This window comes from Micromesistius poutassou, assembly GCF_964030765.1.
Source record: "Micromesistius poutassou genome assembly, chromosome: 24".
Taxonomy (NCBI): Eukaryota; Metazoa; Chordata; class Actinopteri; order Gadiformes; family Gadidae; genus Micromesistius; species Micromesistius poutassou.
Genome location: NC_140294.1, coordinates 1,623,810 through 1,638,555, shown reverse-complemented (window position 1 = coordinate 1,638,555; position 14,746 = coordinate 1,623,810). Strand labels below are relative to the sequence as shown.

The following is a 14,746-nucleotide window of genomic DNA, read 5'->3' as shown; positions in this document are numbered from 1 at the left end:
GTGTGTGTGTATTCAGATCTGTGTGTGTGTATTCAGATCTGTGTGTGCGTATTCAGATCTGTGTGTGTGTAATATGATCTGTGTGTGTGTATTCAGATCTGTGTGTGCGTATTCAGATCTGTGTGTGTGTATTCAGACCTGTGTGTGTGTAAAAAAAATCTGTGTCTGTATTCAGATTTGCAAGTGAAGACAAATCTGCAAGTGCATGCAAAGATCTGTGAATGTGAACACAGATCTGTAAGTGTACATAGATCTGTAAATGTGTAAACCGATCTGTAAATGCGTACATAGATCTGTAAATGTCTGTCATCACTTACAACTCAGGCAGGAGCTCTCCATTGGCTGTGTTTTTACACGTGAATTTTGCAACACTTCTGCCGCGGCAGATCTGTGATCTGCAAATGTGTAGAAATGAGATTTGTCTGTGACCTCAGTGTTCCTTTGCCCTGAGCTCAGGCTCACAGGCTCACGCTGCCTGGCTGCAGTAGCAGTACCGCCTACACACCACCAGTCGGCGCGTAGCACCCAGTGATGATAAGCGTGTCACTTGGGGTCATTTCATTGCGCTCACGGTTGGCGTTGTGTCGAGTGTATGGTCGGGAGGCAATACCATGAATTCAAGAGTGTTCGCTGTAAGTACAAGGAAATGACCCCAAGTGACACGCTTATCATCACTGGGTGCTACGCGCCGACTGGTGGTGTGTAGGCGGTACTGCTACTGCAGCCAGGCAGCGTGAGCCTGTGAGCCTGAGCTCAGGGCAAAGGAACACTGAGGTCACAGACAAATCTCATTTCTACACATTTGCAGATCACAGATCTGCCGCGGCAGAAGTGTTGCAAAATTCACGTGTAAAAACACAGCCAATGGAGAGCTCCTGCCTGAGTTGTAAGTGATGACAGACATTTACAGATCTATGTACGCATTTACAGATCGGTTTACACATTTACAGATCTATGTACACTTACAGATCTGTGTTCACATTCACAGATCTTTGCATGCACTTGCAGATTTGTCTTCACTTGCAAATCTGAATACAGACACAGATTTTTTTTACACACACACAGGTCTGAATACACACACACAGATCTGAATACGCACACACAGATCTGAATACACACACACAGATCATATTACACACACACAGATCTGAATACGCACACACAGATCTGAATACACACACACAGATTGAGACACGCATTTGCAAATAATATTGCAACAGTAATAGCTCCATAGTCCACACTCACTTTTCTATCACGGTCTATGGAGCCACTGAAGTTACCTGCCACCCCCCCCCCCCCCCCGGCCACGCTACAAAGCTTTAGTTCCACCGCTGCAAGCCCCCCCGAGTGTTACGTTGTTTTGATCGCTGTATATGTTTGAATGGAGTTACGTTTTGTGTAGTGAGAAGTACCTGGAAGAAAACAGCATTTAGTGGAGCAAAATAATTGTGCGCTGTCTTAAAAAAGGCTAAATTAGAATATTTGCCCAAATAAATTGTAATATTGCCTAGGTAATTTGTAAACACGTGTAATGTGTATGCAAGACAGTACTTAACACAATCCTGGATGAGCTAGAAAGGAGAGCAGAGATAGGAGAGAGGAGGAAGAGAAGAGAGAGGAAGGAGAGAGGAGAAACTAAGAGGAGAGGATGGAGAGGAGAGCAGAGCTGACAAAACAAAGTCATGGTCACTCACACACATGAGGAGAATCTTTACATGTAGTCACTGTGACCTTTGTGTTAGTGTGTTACACATGTTGGGTTGTTGCATGGTGGACATTAAAAGTAAATCGACTCATCAGCTGTTTTTCTATTTTTATTTAAATCAGAAAAGTTGTCATACATTCATACATTTTATTGTTTTCAATCATGATTCAGAAGTAAAATAATGATTTGATTATTATGATGCAAATTAATCCCTGAAAATAGTTCAACATAACTGCAACCATAAACAATTGTATAGCAGAAAACCATTAAAAAAACATGAGAAAAAGGACAATGAAGTACGTATATACTGTAATGTAATCATTTACAATGGGTTATATTTTTATATAGATAGAATAGAGTTATTTTCTTAATGAAATTTTCCTTTTTAAATTACAGCAGTGCAACATTAAAGCAGTTCTCTCAGATCTCAAATGGTAGAGATTATAATTCAGGAAACAACATTGTTGTTTTGGTTGTTTGATTATTTTATTAACAAACAAAGGTCCTAGTCTGTTTGATTGACAGGTGAGATGATCAGGGGGGCAGAGTTGTTACCTTCATAATAACAGGGACCTGGGCTGAAGATTGGATAGAGAGGCTCAGTAAAGGTGCAGCCAGTAGCAGAGTAGATGTGAACCCTGGCTTCCACATCATAGAAGGAGAGCAGACCCTCATCATAATCAACAAACACCCCCACCTTCTGGAGCTCAGCTCTCAGAGGGAGATGGACAGGACGTTTATCTCTGAATATCAACCCACCCTTGCTATAAAAAATCTTTCAGTAACCCGTCTCAGGGGTCACTATGATGTTACCTATTATGTTGATGGACTCTCTGGCCACTCCTAAAGACCATGCAGTCTTGTCTTTAACCTGGACCTCAAAGTAAAATCTCCCTGAGGAGAAGCTCTGCCTCGTGAGAACATATATTTTCTGTGTAAATCTCTTAGGGTTGTCTGGGAGTTTCTTCACTACATCTCCATAATGTACTTGTTTCCCATCCTCAGACAGGATGAGACTGGGATGAGCTGTATCAGGATCCAGAGTCACATCTACTTCATACTGCTGGACCCTCTTCAGTTCAGCATCACGCAGCTTCTTCATCTCCATGTTCAGTGTCTCCTCCAGCTGATCCAGGGATCTCCTCAAGGTCCCTATGTATGACGGAGGACGGACCTCCACCGCTGTCCAGTCCCTGGTGGGGGGAGGATCCTTCAGGGATCTGAAGGCCTGGAGGAAGTGGAGGTGGTCTTTAGTGTGTGAGAGCTGCTTCACCTCTGAGCTTCTATTGGTCAGATCTTCTATTTCCTGCTCCAGCTCTTTGATGAGGTCTTCAGCTTGTTTCTCTGTGGATTTCAGTCTCTCTTTAACCATTTGGTTGAGATCATCCTGGCACTTTTCAATGCAGCGCATCAGAGCAGTGATGATCTGCAAACCATCAGCTATCTCTCTGTCTGCATCTGCTTTGCTGCGTTTAACTGTGTTTTTAATCTCCTTAATCGTTATTTTTCTCTCTTGGATCATCTGCTGAACTTCAGCCTCTATCTTCCTCAGCTGGGCCGTCTTCACTTCATATTCCTCCTTTAGAGGTACAACAGGATGGGACTTGTGGTCACCCTCTGTGCAGAACTGACATACAGACACCTGTTCAGTCTGGCAGAAGAGCTCCAGAAGTCGTTTGTGTTTCTCACACATCTTGTCTTCCAGATGGTCCATAGGCTCGACCAGCCGATGTTTCTTCAGGCCTGTGACTCTCTCATGTGGCTCCAGGTGCTTTTGACAGAAAGATGTGAAACACCCTAGGCAGGTCTTCACGGCCTTCAGCTGGGTCCCAGTACAGACCTCACAGGGAACTTCTTCTGGTTCAATACATCGCCGCTTTTTTATTCCTACAGACGTTCCAGACCTGGACGTATTAGCAGAGGCCATTCCTAGACACAAAGCTCAAGGTTTATGTATTGAGAAAGTCTATTATTTTCATAATTCCATAACAGGAAGAGAGGTTTTAACTTCTATCAAAGTTGTCCTGTTTTACTCACCTTGTTGTTGTTTCTGTCTGTCAGACTATTTGTTTCAAAATGTGTTTTATTATCCTCCTGAAAGAGAGAACTGCTTCCACGTCGGATGGATTTGGTTTCTGGGAATGTTACGTTTTGTTTCCTGATCAAGACGTCCTCTCCTCTCCTCCCCTAACACCTGGCTCCTCCCCTAACACCTGGCTCCTCCCCTAACACCGGGCTCCTCCCCTAACACCTGGCTCCACCCCCAGGGGGACACAGTTCACTGATGTTTCATCGTTTGGGCACATTCATTTACGTTGTAGGCTACTTCAAATGCATTGATGTGTGTTCAAATATGTTCAACCTTTAATACAAAACACAGACCAAGAGATGGTGCAAAACCGGATACATTCTTGTGATTTAATGGTGATTTGCCACTGTAACTATGATTAAGACCTATACAAAAACTATCTCTGGTATTTTCTCTGGTACAGTCTTCATAAAAACATCGCTCTACCTGTATATCCAGGTTATATGTGTTATTATGGTTTTTGATTTAATATTGAGTTGAAACTGGTAGTTATATAACGCTCATCTCTCAGACTCTAACCTCATAAAAAAGCTGTATCATGTGACTCAGGGTAGGGCAGACAAACCAGACCAACAAGTTCACTATTCAGAGACATCACAGTCAGTGCCAGTAAAGAGACAGTAAAACAAACTTAAAATGTGCCGTGGCATTTAACAGGTTTAATTTTAACTGGTGGTGCATTATGGGTAGCTTTTACGTGCCAAGGACAAATAGTGTGAAAATCTGAAGTGATGGACAACTAGTATCCCTAGTTTAGTTCTAGTTGTTATTTTAGGGTTATCAAGGTGTGATTGAGCAAAATGATGTTCCATTAATCCATTGCAGTCTTACGTCATTTAAATCCATGGATTTCCTTCTATTCCTTCAAACCAATTGAATGGGTGGAGTCTGCTTTCCCTCCTGGCTCCGTAGCCAAGCAGGTGACCAATCACCAAACACTCACCTTATGGTGACGGTTCAGCTGAATCAAGCTACAGAGTTATTACAGAACTAGCTAGTTAAAGACCTTTCTACCTGTGTTATCTGAACAGCCACATAAAACTCATAACAACAATAACTGGACCTTCTCTTTGTTACTCTTTCACTGCAGCCATTAGTTCAAAATCATGAGAAATGCTCCAGTGTCTAAAGAAACCCGTCCAAAACCCACCCACCCACCACTTAATCAAGCAGAATTATTTGTATCCCTTTTTGAACCAATGTAGCCTTTGGAGAAAAGAGAAGAGAATAAGAATCACATTTTGGACAATAGAGTTGCAGTAATAAAGTAACTTGCAGTCAAGTTGTAAAAGAAAATCAAACATGCTGTTGGAGCTGGTCCCAACCCACTACCAGAATGTTAAAAATGCATTCTGGCTGACGTCTGGTAGACGGTAGTTTTCCATTGAGGGGCGGGGCTTGATTGCAGATCAGCTTTTCACCGTCTCTGGGGTGGAGCCAGAACATTTGATTGACATAACCTGATTACCCGAAACTGCCAGTATCAGTTAACACGTGCATGTGTTTAATAGAGGGCCATTTGAGTGCATATTAACATACATTTTTAAAAAAATGTTATGCATTTAACTTGAGAAAGTTGAGCACTACTATGTAACCCACTGAATCACCTTTAATCAAACAACAAACAACAAACAACAAGAAAACACTTTTTGGTTAGGATGGCTGTATGATGTCATCATATAAGGTATTTAGTTTCCCTGTTATCCAATCACAAACACAGGACACACACACACACACACACACACACACTCACACTAACAGGAGTCACCACACCAACAAGTGGGCATGAAACCAAGCTCTCTCTCATAAATGGTTTTAACAAACGGTGACTCAACGATTCCAGGAATCCTCTCCGTGGTTTGAATCTCTGGTCCCTGGTGGCTCGACTGGTAGAGCTTGGCAGTTGGTGCCGCGCCCTCAGAGAACCACAGAACGGCCCGTAGTTCAGGAAGGAACTGAATTCATGAACAAATTAAAAACAACTTAATTAATAATTTCACATATTTTCTACAGTATTTGTAGATTAGGTTGCATTATTTATATTCGATGACTCCCTCTCTAGGTGACACACCTGCTGTTGCAGGCGTCACCTCTGATTGGCTGATATGGTGACCCGGTCCCCTGCTGTTGCAGGCATCCCCTCTGATTGGCTGATGGGGTGACCCGGTCACCTGCTGTTGCAGGCATCCCCTCTGATTGGCTGATAGGGTGACCCGGTCCCCTGCTGATTAGGCGCTGATGCGACACACCTGTCCTCCTCTTATTGAAGCTGAACTGAAGGGGCGTTCACAGGGGAGCCGGCAGCCCTGCAGCCCCACAGTGAACCAGGACTGTTGAGGGGCTCAGGGGACCCGGTGGGTTGGTTTGTTTAGACTCCTCGTCCAGAGGATCCCCAACGTCCTCCCTGAGCAGCCCAGACCTGGGCCTTCATCTCACTGGACGCTCTGGATACAAACGCCTGCTAATGGTCCTATTGTGAGTTATAGTTTGGCTAACATGATCTTCTATAGTTGTAGGGGAGAGAAGGTTTAGGAACCAGTCAGAATAGCCACATACAACAAGTCTTGTTTTTTATGGCATTGAGATTTTGTACAGCGCTAAAAAATATGTCAACAATTCTATGCTTTATTTTTCTTATCTCATCTCATTCGGTAGTTCTTCCTGCAAAGTGTTTCACATTCGTACTTCTTTTTAAATGGAGTACGTACACCGGGGGTGATTCCCTAAACCACGCGGTCGGTGGCTTGTCCAAAGCGTGTGACGTCATCACTCGGACTTGGACTCGGAGTTCAGAACCTTGGAGAGCGACGGCGGAAGACGTCTCCCACTCTGTCTGCTGCGGCTGTCCTCGACACACCCGCCACCAAGCCGACAACATATACACGTTGAACTCATTGACTTCACGTTATTCATCTGTGCAATTTTATGCTGATGAAAATAAATATAGAAAAAGAGAGAGAGAGAGAGAGAGAGAGAGAGAGAGAGAGCGAGCGAGAGAGAGAGAGAGAGAGAGAGAGAGAGAGAGAGAAACCATATCTGACACATGAGCACCGTAAAGTCTACACAACCGCAGATATTCACCGCCTTCTACCGGCGAACGACGACGTGACTGCACGTTTCTAAATGGCACCTGCTCTATAGCCCATGTGAGGTAATTAAGGAGGTCATTAATTAATTAGTGGCAGGTGGCTGTAGTTTATACCTTAATCATGCGATGAAATGCAAAGTAAAAGGAGAATCATGTCTCACAATATTAAATAGTCTAATTAGATATACTAGATAATAGGGTTTATGATATACTATGTTAATATGTTACAGGCTACAGTGTGTATCAGGAACCAGAATGTCCACTGTTTGAAGGACTAGTGCTCCCCTGACGGAAAAAGTAGACATTACACATCAGCTCAGCGATAACAATATCCAATATCGCTGACCTAAAATCAAATACAAACAACTCAAGTAACTATATATATTTTTTTGAATAGCCTATATTTATTAAATGATGATGAAAGAGGAGAGGATGGAGAGGAGAGGAGAGGTCACATAAAGTCAGGGTACTCACACACATAGAGGGAATCTTTACATGTAGGCACTGTGACCTTTGTGTTTGTTACCAATGTTGGGTTGTTGTATGGTGGACATTAAAAGTAATTGACTCATCAGCTGCTTCAAATCAGAAATGTGTTTTTACGTTATATATAAAAAACACACAATATATATTATATATTTATGAGTCCTAAATATGAACAAATAGCAATGTTTAGATTATTATGATACACACATTAATCCCCAAAACTAGTTATACATAACTGCAACCATAAACAATTGTATAGCAATAAACCTTTAAGACTAGAAAAAAACGAAAATGATGAATATAATGTGATGTTTTCCTTTACAAAGACTTTTTTTTTTTTAAGTCAGGGTTATTTTCTTGTTCAGAACAATAACTTGTTGAATGACAGCAGTACAACATTAAAGTAGTTCTCTCGGATCTTACATGGTAGAGATTCTAAGTCATGAAACAACATTAGTTGTTTTGGTGGTTTGTTTGTTTTATAATCAAACAAAGGACCTAGTCTATTTGTTTGACAGGTGAGATGATCAGGGGGTAAAATGTTTGGCATTCATTAGTATTCCCTAGACAGATGAATGGATAGAGAGGCCCAGTAAAGGTGCAGCCAGTAGCAGAGTAGATATGAACCCTGGCTTCCACTTCATAGAAGGAGACCAGACCCTCATCATAATCAACAAACACCCCCACCTTCTGGAGCTCAGCTCTCAGAGGGACAGGGACAGCAGGGCTATCACTAAATACCAACCCATCCTTTTTGTTGTCAAGAATCCAGTAACCATGTGCAGGGGTGAATGTGATGTGATTTGATGTTGGCGTTGTGGTCACTCCTAAATTCCATCTAGCATTGTGTTTAACCTGGACCTCAAAGTATGATCTCCCTGAGGTGAAGCTCTGCCTTGTAAGTACAGATAAAATGCCAAATTGATTATGAAATCGGTAATTATATTCATACTTTGATTTTGAATTATTATACTCTTTGCCTCCATCTTGTACTTGTTTCCCACCCCCAGACACGATGAGACGGCGATGAGCTGTATCAGGATTCAGAGTCACGTCTACTTCATACTGCTGGACCCGCTTCAGTTCAGCATCAAACAGCTTCTTCATCTCCATGTTCAGTGTCTCCTCCAGCTGATGCAGGGACCGCCATAAGGTCCCTATGTAAGACGGAGGACGGACCGCCACCGTCGTCCAGTCCCTGGTGGGTGGAGGATTCTTCAGGGATCTGAAGGCCTGGAGGAAGTGGAGGTGGTCTTTAGTGTGTAAGAGCTGCTTCACCTTTGACATTCTCTTGGTCAGATCTTCTATGTCCTGCTCCAGCTCTTTGATGAGGTCTTCAGCTTGTTTCTCTGTGGATTTCAGTCTCTCTTTAACCGTTTGGTTGAAATCATCCAGGCACTTTTCAACACAGCCTATCAGAGCAGCGAGGGCCTGCCCAGCATCAGCTATCTCTTTGTCTGCATCTTTCTTGCTCAATTGTACTGTGTCTTTGATTTCCTTAATCTTAGGTTTTCTCTCCTGGATCATCTGTGGAACTTCAGCCTCTATCTTCCCCAGCTGGGCCGTCTTCACTTCATATTCCTTCTTTAGAGGAACAACAGGATGGGACCTGTGGTCACCCTCTGTGCAGAACTGACACACACACACCTGTTCAGTCTTGCAGAAGAGCTCCAGAAGTCTGTCGTGTTTCTTACACATCCTGTCTTCCAGACGGTCCATAGGCTCGACCAGCCGATGTTTTTTCAGGACTGCGACCCTCTGATGTGGCTCCAGGTGGGTTTGGCAGTAAGAGACAAAACACACTAGGCAGGACTTCACAGCCTTCAGCTGGGTCCCAGTACAGACGTCACAGGGAACTTCTCCTGGTTCAACACAAGGCTGCTCTTTTACTCGTACGGACGTTCCAAACCGATCAACCATCTCTGATAAGAGGATATTGACCCTTAGATCAGGTCTAGTGTGGAAAAGCTCGTTGCAAACAGGACATTTGTACTGGAGTTTTTCATCCCAGAACTTAGTAATACAGGTTCTGCAGAAGTTGTGCCCACATGGTGTGGAAACTGGGCTGCTGAACACATCCAGACAGATGGAACATGAAAAGTTCTCCTCAGACCAGGAAGTGTTAGCAGAGGCCATTCCTAGACACAGACGACAAGGTTTATGTAACAAGCAAATCTAATTCTAATTCCATGGCCATAACGGAAAGAGAGGTTTAATCTTCTTCCAAAGTTGTGCTGTTTTACTCACCTTGTTGTGGTTTCTGTTGGTCAGACTATTTGTTCTAAAACTTCTTCTGCTTCCTCGTCGGGTGGCTTTGGTTTCTATAAACCTTAAGGGTTGTTTTGTGTACAAAACGTCCTCTGCTCTCTTCCTCTTACACCTGGCTCCGCCCCCACGGACACACAATTTAATGAGGTTTCAACTTTCACCGTCTGACTTGTAAGCTACCTCAAATGTGTTGACGTGTGTGTGCTCCTCTTCTTTGTGGAGTCCATATATGTTACATCTTTAAAAGAAAAAGAAACACAGAGAGCCGGTGCAAAAGGAGAGACATTGTGGTGATTTTATGTTGATTTGCCAGATTAACTTTGATTAAGAGCTACACAAAACCACTTGACTTGACTTTACTTTGCATGGAACAGGTCATTTCTTGGTGGTTTTAACAACCACGGAAGTTAGACTCGAAACGTCAATAACTTAGATTCAAACGCTGTTGGGGGGAAACATTGTCTGTTCAAAACCTGTTCCCATTAGTAGAGGCGGACGCAAACGTAGACAGAGGCAATGTCATTTAAATAAATGCAAAGAGGAGAATGGCAGGCAAATCAGGAGGTGGAAAGACGATGGCGGACGACGGGGCTGAGCTGAGCAGGACAGCGGACGAGGGAGATGAGCAGGCAGGTGAACAGGCAGCTGGGAAAAGGTCACAGGAGAAATCAAGTGCACAAGTCGGTGCTATGGAGTCGGTGCTATGGATCGAACCACAGTGGTTAAAACAACGATCTGATGATGTGTGAGTGAAGAACTGGGAAGAACACACACAAACAAACAAACAAACACACACAAAGAGAGGGAGACGGGGCACACAGGAGGCACGACCGTAGCCTTGACACATGGGGACTTATTGGCATCACGCACATTGCTGTTGTTTTGAATCACATCTCAAGAGGGACTGGTGATGTTTTCTGTGTCTCATCATTTTTATGTCTGACCCACCATGTGCGGTTTCCACACAGAGAGAGAGAGACATAGAGATGGAGGGAGAGAGAGAGAGAAAAGAGGGAGAGAGAGACATAAAGATGGAGGGAGAGAGAGAGAGAGAAGAGGGAGAGAGAGACATAAAGATGGAGGGAGAGTGAGAGTGAAAAGGGAGAGACGTGAGGAAAAGATTAGCCAAGAAGATGGAAGAGGATACAGAAAGCTGACAAGAGTGTGACAGAGAGACAATGAAAGATAAAGAGAGAGAGAGAGAATGGGACGCACACACAGGTGCTAGGAGGGGGCAAAAGGGTACAATGCCCCCTCAATTAAAATATTGTCCCGGCTTAGTTTTGTACCCATATTTCCTATCACACAATTTGCCCCATTCCATCATGCTTGCCCAATTTGTTGTGTGTGAGCACTTCAGCCACACAAGCATGACGCATCAAAATTAGACATTTTATCAGCTGAAAAACACGAATTGTGATTGGCCTTCCCAATAAAACGTACTTACTTACTTAGGCCTGTTGCTCCGATAAGGAGCATAGGCCGAATACTTCCCAATTAAAGGGCAGGGTCAATTTGACCGTTTTGGTTTACCTTCAAAGTTAGGTAAAACCAAAAGGCTGCACTCTGTAGGCTGCAGATCACTGGTTGGGAACGACTGACTACAAGCATGGACGTGGAGCACATGCACCGTCAACTGCATCAGACCATTAACCTGCAGTCGCAGTCACTAGTCTTGCAAAACAAAACCTGAAAGGTGTCAATTTGCAGCCATTGTTACATACCTTCTGTGTTTACGTTATATATTGTATGCCGGCTCACTGTACAATGGTTTTTGTGACTTTCTTATTGATATTGTAGGAATAGTTCATTTTGGGTCAGTTTCTGCACAGCTGTGATTTTCTTTGGGGGGAGAGGGGGTGCTAAAATGAGTACAGTATACCCACTACAATAAATGACACTAACCCACTGTGCTACATGTCATGACTCGGCCACATTTCCACCCAAATAACCCGGAACTTCCAGTCCCAGGGAGTACATTTCAAGGGACTAAGAGGTTCCTTCAGGCCCTTGTTGTCTGTGTTTCCACCACAGTCTAAATGAAATTAGGCTCGTAATTAAGCGCATAAGGCCAAGCCAGCGTAGCCTACATGAAATAGAAGGTGCAAGAGTACCAGTGATACCATGTTACATGGTACAACAAGGACGCCCCCCCACCATGCGCAGCCTTTTTCCGTGTCGGACCATGACATAGCATGGTCTGGTGTGCTTGTATATTCTTTGGATTTCTGTTAAGTGATTTAAGGTGGTATGCAAGAAATAGTAGAGGTTAAGGATTGCTCCACTCTGCGCACATGTGTGCCAGACACAACAGACACACTCATTGTAGGGATACTTAGGTTTATATAATAGCCTTTCATAAATCTTGATTGACTCGTTTGAGACATATGACATATTTGGTTGGTATCAAACAGACAGAACAAACTAACTTATATCCGCAATGATTAATTCATCTATAACATAATAGTGATTATTACATCTTAACATCATTATAATAATTATATTATTATTATTATTATTATTATGCTCATTTATGTATCCCCCTTTCCTCTCTCCCTTTCGCTGTCGCCTCTAGCAGAGTCCTTCGTATTTGTATATTCACAGACTTTTTCTCTGCTGGGATTTTTGATTTTTTTGTGGAACCATCTGGCTCTGTTTATGCATCTGATTACCTTTTAAGGTTGTAAACATCGACCCTAAGTGCTGGACTTTGTTTTTAATGTAGCCAATAGTATACTCAGTAGGCTTTAAAGTCTGTAGTAGCTTGTAGCTGCTCCTCTCCCCCCAGCACCGGCGTTGATCAAGAAATGGCACTCTGGCAGACAACATGGCTAGTTGTCTGCCCTATGATATCAATATGGAGATGTCATTCAGTACTGAAATCATGGATGTGGCAGGAGAGAGCAGGATTTGTCTAACTGCTACCCAGCTTCTCCATAGATGAGTACAGTGTAGTTATTTTAATAATATTTTAAAGAGGCATTTGCTCTTTATTTCTTGGCCATATATTAAAGGTAGGGTTGGACATTTACTTTAGAAGCATACTTTTGTCATTTTTTGACAGTCTCTTTAAATCCCGCCAGTAAATTAAATAAAATAGAAATACAAGGATGGATGGTATACCTGTTGGTCTATCTACGTACTTACTGCACGCACTCTGCCCGTGCAATCAATGCACATGACCAGAGTCTTCCAGAAAACTAGGCAGACCTGTTTGGTTTGGGGTCAGACCTTTTCGGTTTGATACGTTGAAAAACGTATGAAAATACACATTTGTTTTGGTAATGCATGCAAATATATTGCAAATGTTCTACCTCCTATGCAAAACCTGTCCGTGCGTCTGATGTAACCTTTGTTGAGTTCAAGAGGCAACCGAGTAGATCACGAAGAACTGCATTGAACACACACACACACACACACACACACACACACACACACACACACACACACACACACACACACACACACACACACACACACACACACACACACACACACACACACACACACAACCAGGCCCACCTTAACCTGCCATTAGGCCCTGGGGCTGAGAGGTTTCGTAGGTCCTCTGAGAGGGGGTCTTACAATGAAAATATGTAAAAGCCATGTGTCTAGAGAGCAAAACATATTAATGACCCTCTCTGAGCCACATAACATCACAATATTTATATTAATAGATGACCAAATAATTTAAGCCTACTTGCAAATAAACACAAAAGCCAGTCTGATGACTTTTATTAACAACCACACACACACACACACACACACACACACACACACACACACACACACACACACACACACACACACACACACACACACACACACACACACACACACACACACACACACACACACACACACACTGACTTATAAGCTACAGCGAAAAGATAGAAAAGGTGATTATAAAACCATGTTGCATGAAGGTTTGATTTAACTTTAATGTTACCAAAAGAAAACGTGGTTAGCGGGGCTCCGTCACAGGCATTGGCGGATTAAGGTGGTCATTGGCCCCTAGGCTACTATTTGTGTGAGGCCCCTTACTGATCACACAAAATAACTCAATTTAAACAAAAAAATAACTTGAACAAAAAAAGCGTAATTTAGTGCCACGTGTAAAAGCGTTTAAGGAATATTACATGGCCCACACGCACATACTCGGCGCACTGGCACACACACACACACACACCCATTGAGAGAGCCTCTACTAAAACAGCAATGATACAGAAACAAGTGCGAATTCGCTATAGCTGCCGTGACCATGTATTTCTGTGGACAAACTAACCGACCGACCGCCAGAGTGAGCTAAAAAGGCATTATCAGTGCATCTGCAGGCGGGAAACAGCTTTTAGCTTTCTAACCCAAGAGGTAGGCCTATAACATCAGCAGCAGTATGTCGTATATGGCACTGAAATGTGCCTGCGCACATACTGTTGTATGTATGGTAATGAAATGTGCCTGCTCGCATACTGTTGTATGTATGGTACTGAAATGTGCCTGCGTGCATACTGTTGTATGTATGGTACTGAAATGTGCCTGCGCACACAGTTTTTACTGTATGTATGGTAAAGCGTGCGGCTCACACAGTACACAACACCCTGTTTTACTGAGGCAAAATCACAACGTCCTTACAGAGAAACAAATCGAACCGCTGTGCAATACACAAATAAAACAAAGCCATACAATAAACACAGCAGCAGAGGGGTGTTCCAAGAACGGAGGTTTAACAAACACAGAGTTAACGCTGAACTCTAGGTTGTCCGATCCTGTGCCGACTAACCCAGAGCTGTCGGTTCCACAGCACCGGTTATGAATTAGTTCAATCAACACGGGGTTGGTTAACACAGGGTTGTGCGCGTTCACGGCAAACCTATAAAGACGTGATGTATGGATCATGGAAATCCTGATCAAAATGGCGAAACGGGCCGCATATTTTACCGATCAAGGTACTAATTATTCTTTTTCCTCCCTCAGCAACTAAAGAATAAAAATGATGGAAGAAAAGTGTTGTTTTATTTTTATTTATTTAAATGATTTCTGCAAATGTGGTCTCGCATCCTTTGTCAGCCCTTACAAACATTTTCGAATGTGTTCCTCCTCAAGGAACGGG

The 14,746-nt window shown here is 43.1% G+C and overlaps 1 protein-coding gene across 1 annotated transcript; it reads right to left on the bottom strand.

The window, feature by feature from the left end:
- Positions 1-2,483: 2,483 nt before the first annotated feature.
- On the bottom strand, positions 2,484-9,504 carry LOC311369839 (zinc-binding protein A33-like; the record flags this gene model as incomplete). Its single annotated transcript, XM_084488059.1, has 2 exons — positions 2,484-3,347; positions 9,016-9,504. 2 exons carry the CDS (start codon positions 9,502-9,504, stop codon positions 2,484-2,486), a joined length of 1,353 nt encoding a protein of 450 aa, XP_084344185.1.
- Positions 9,505-14,746: the final 5,242 nt, after the last annotated feature.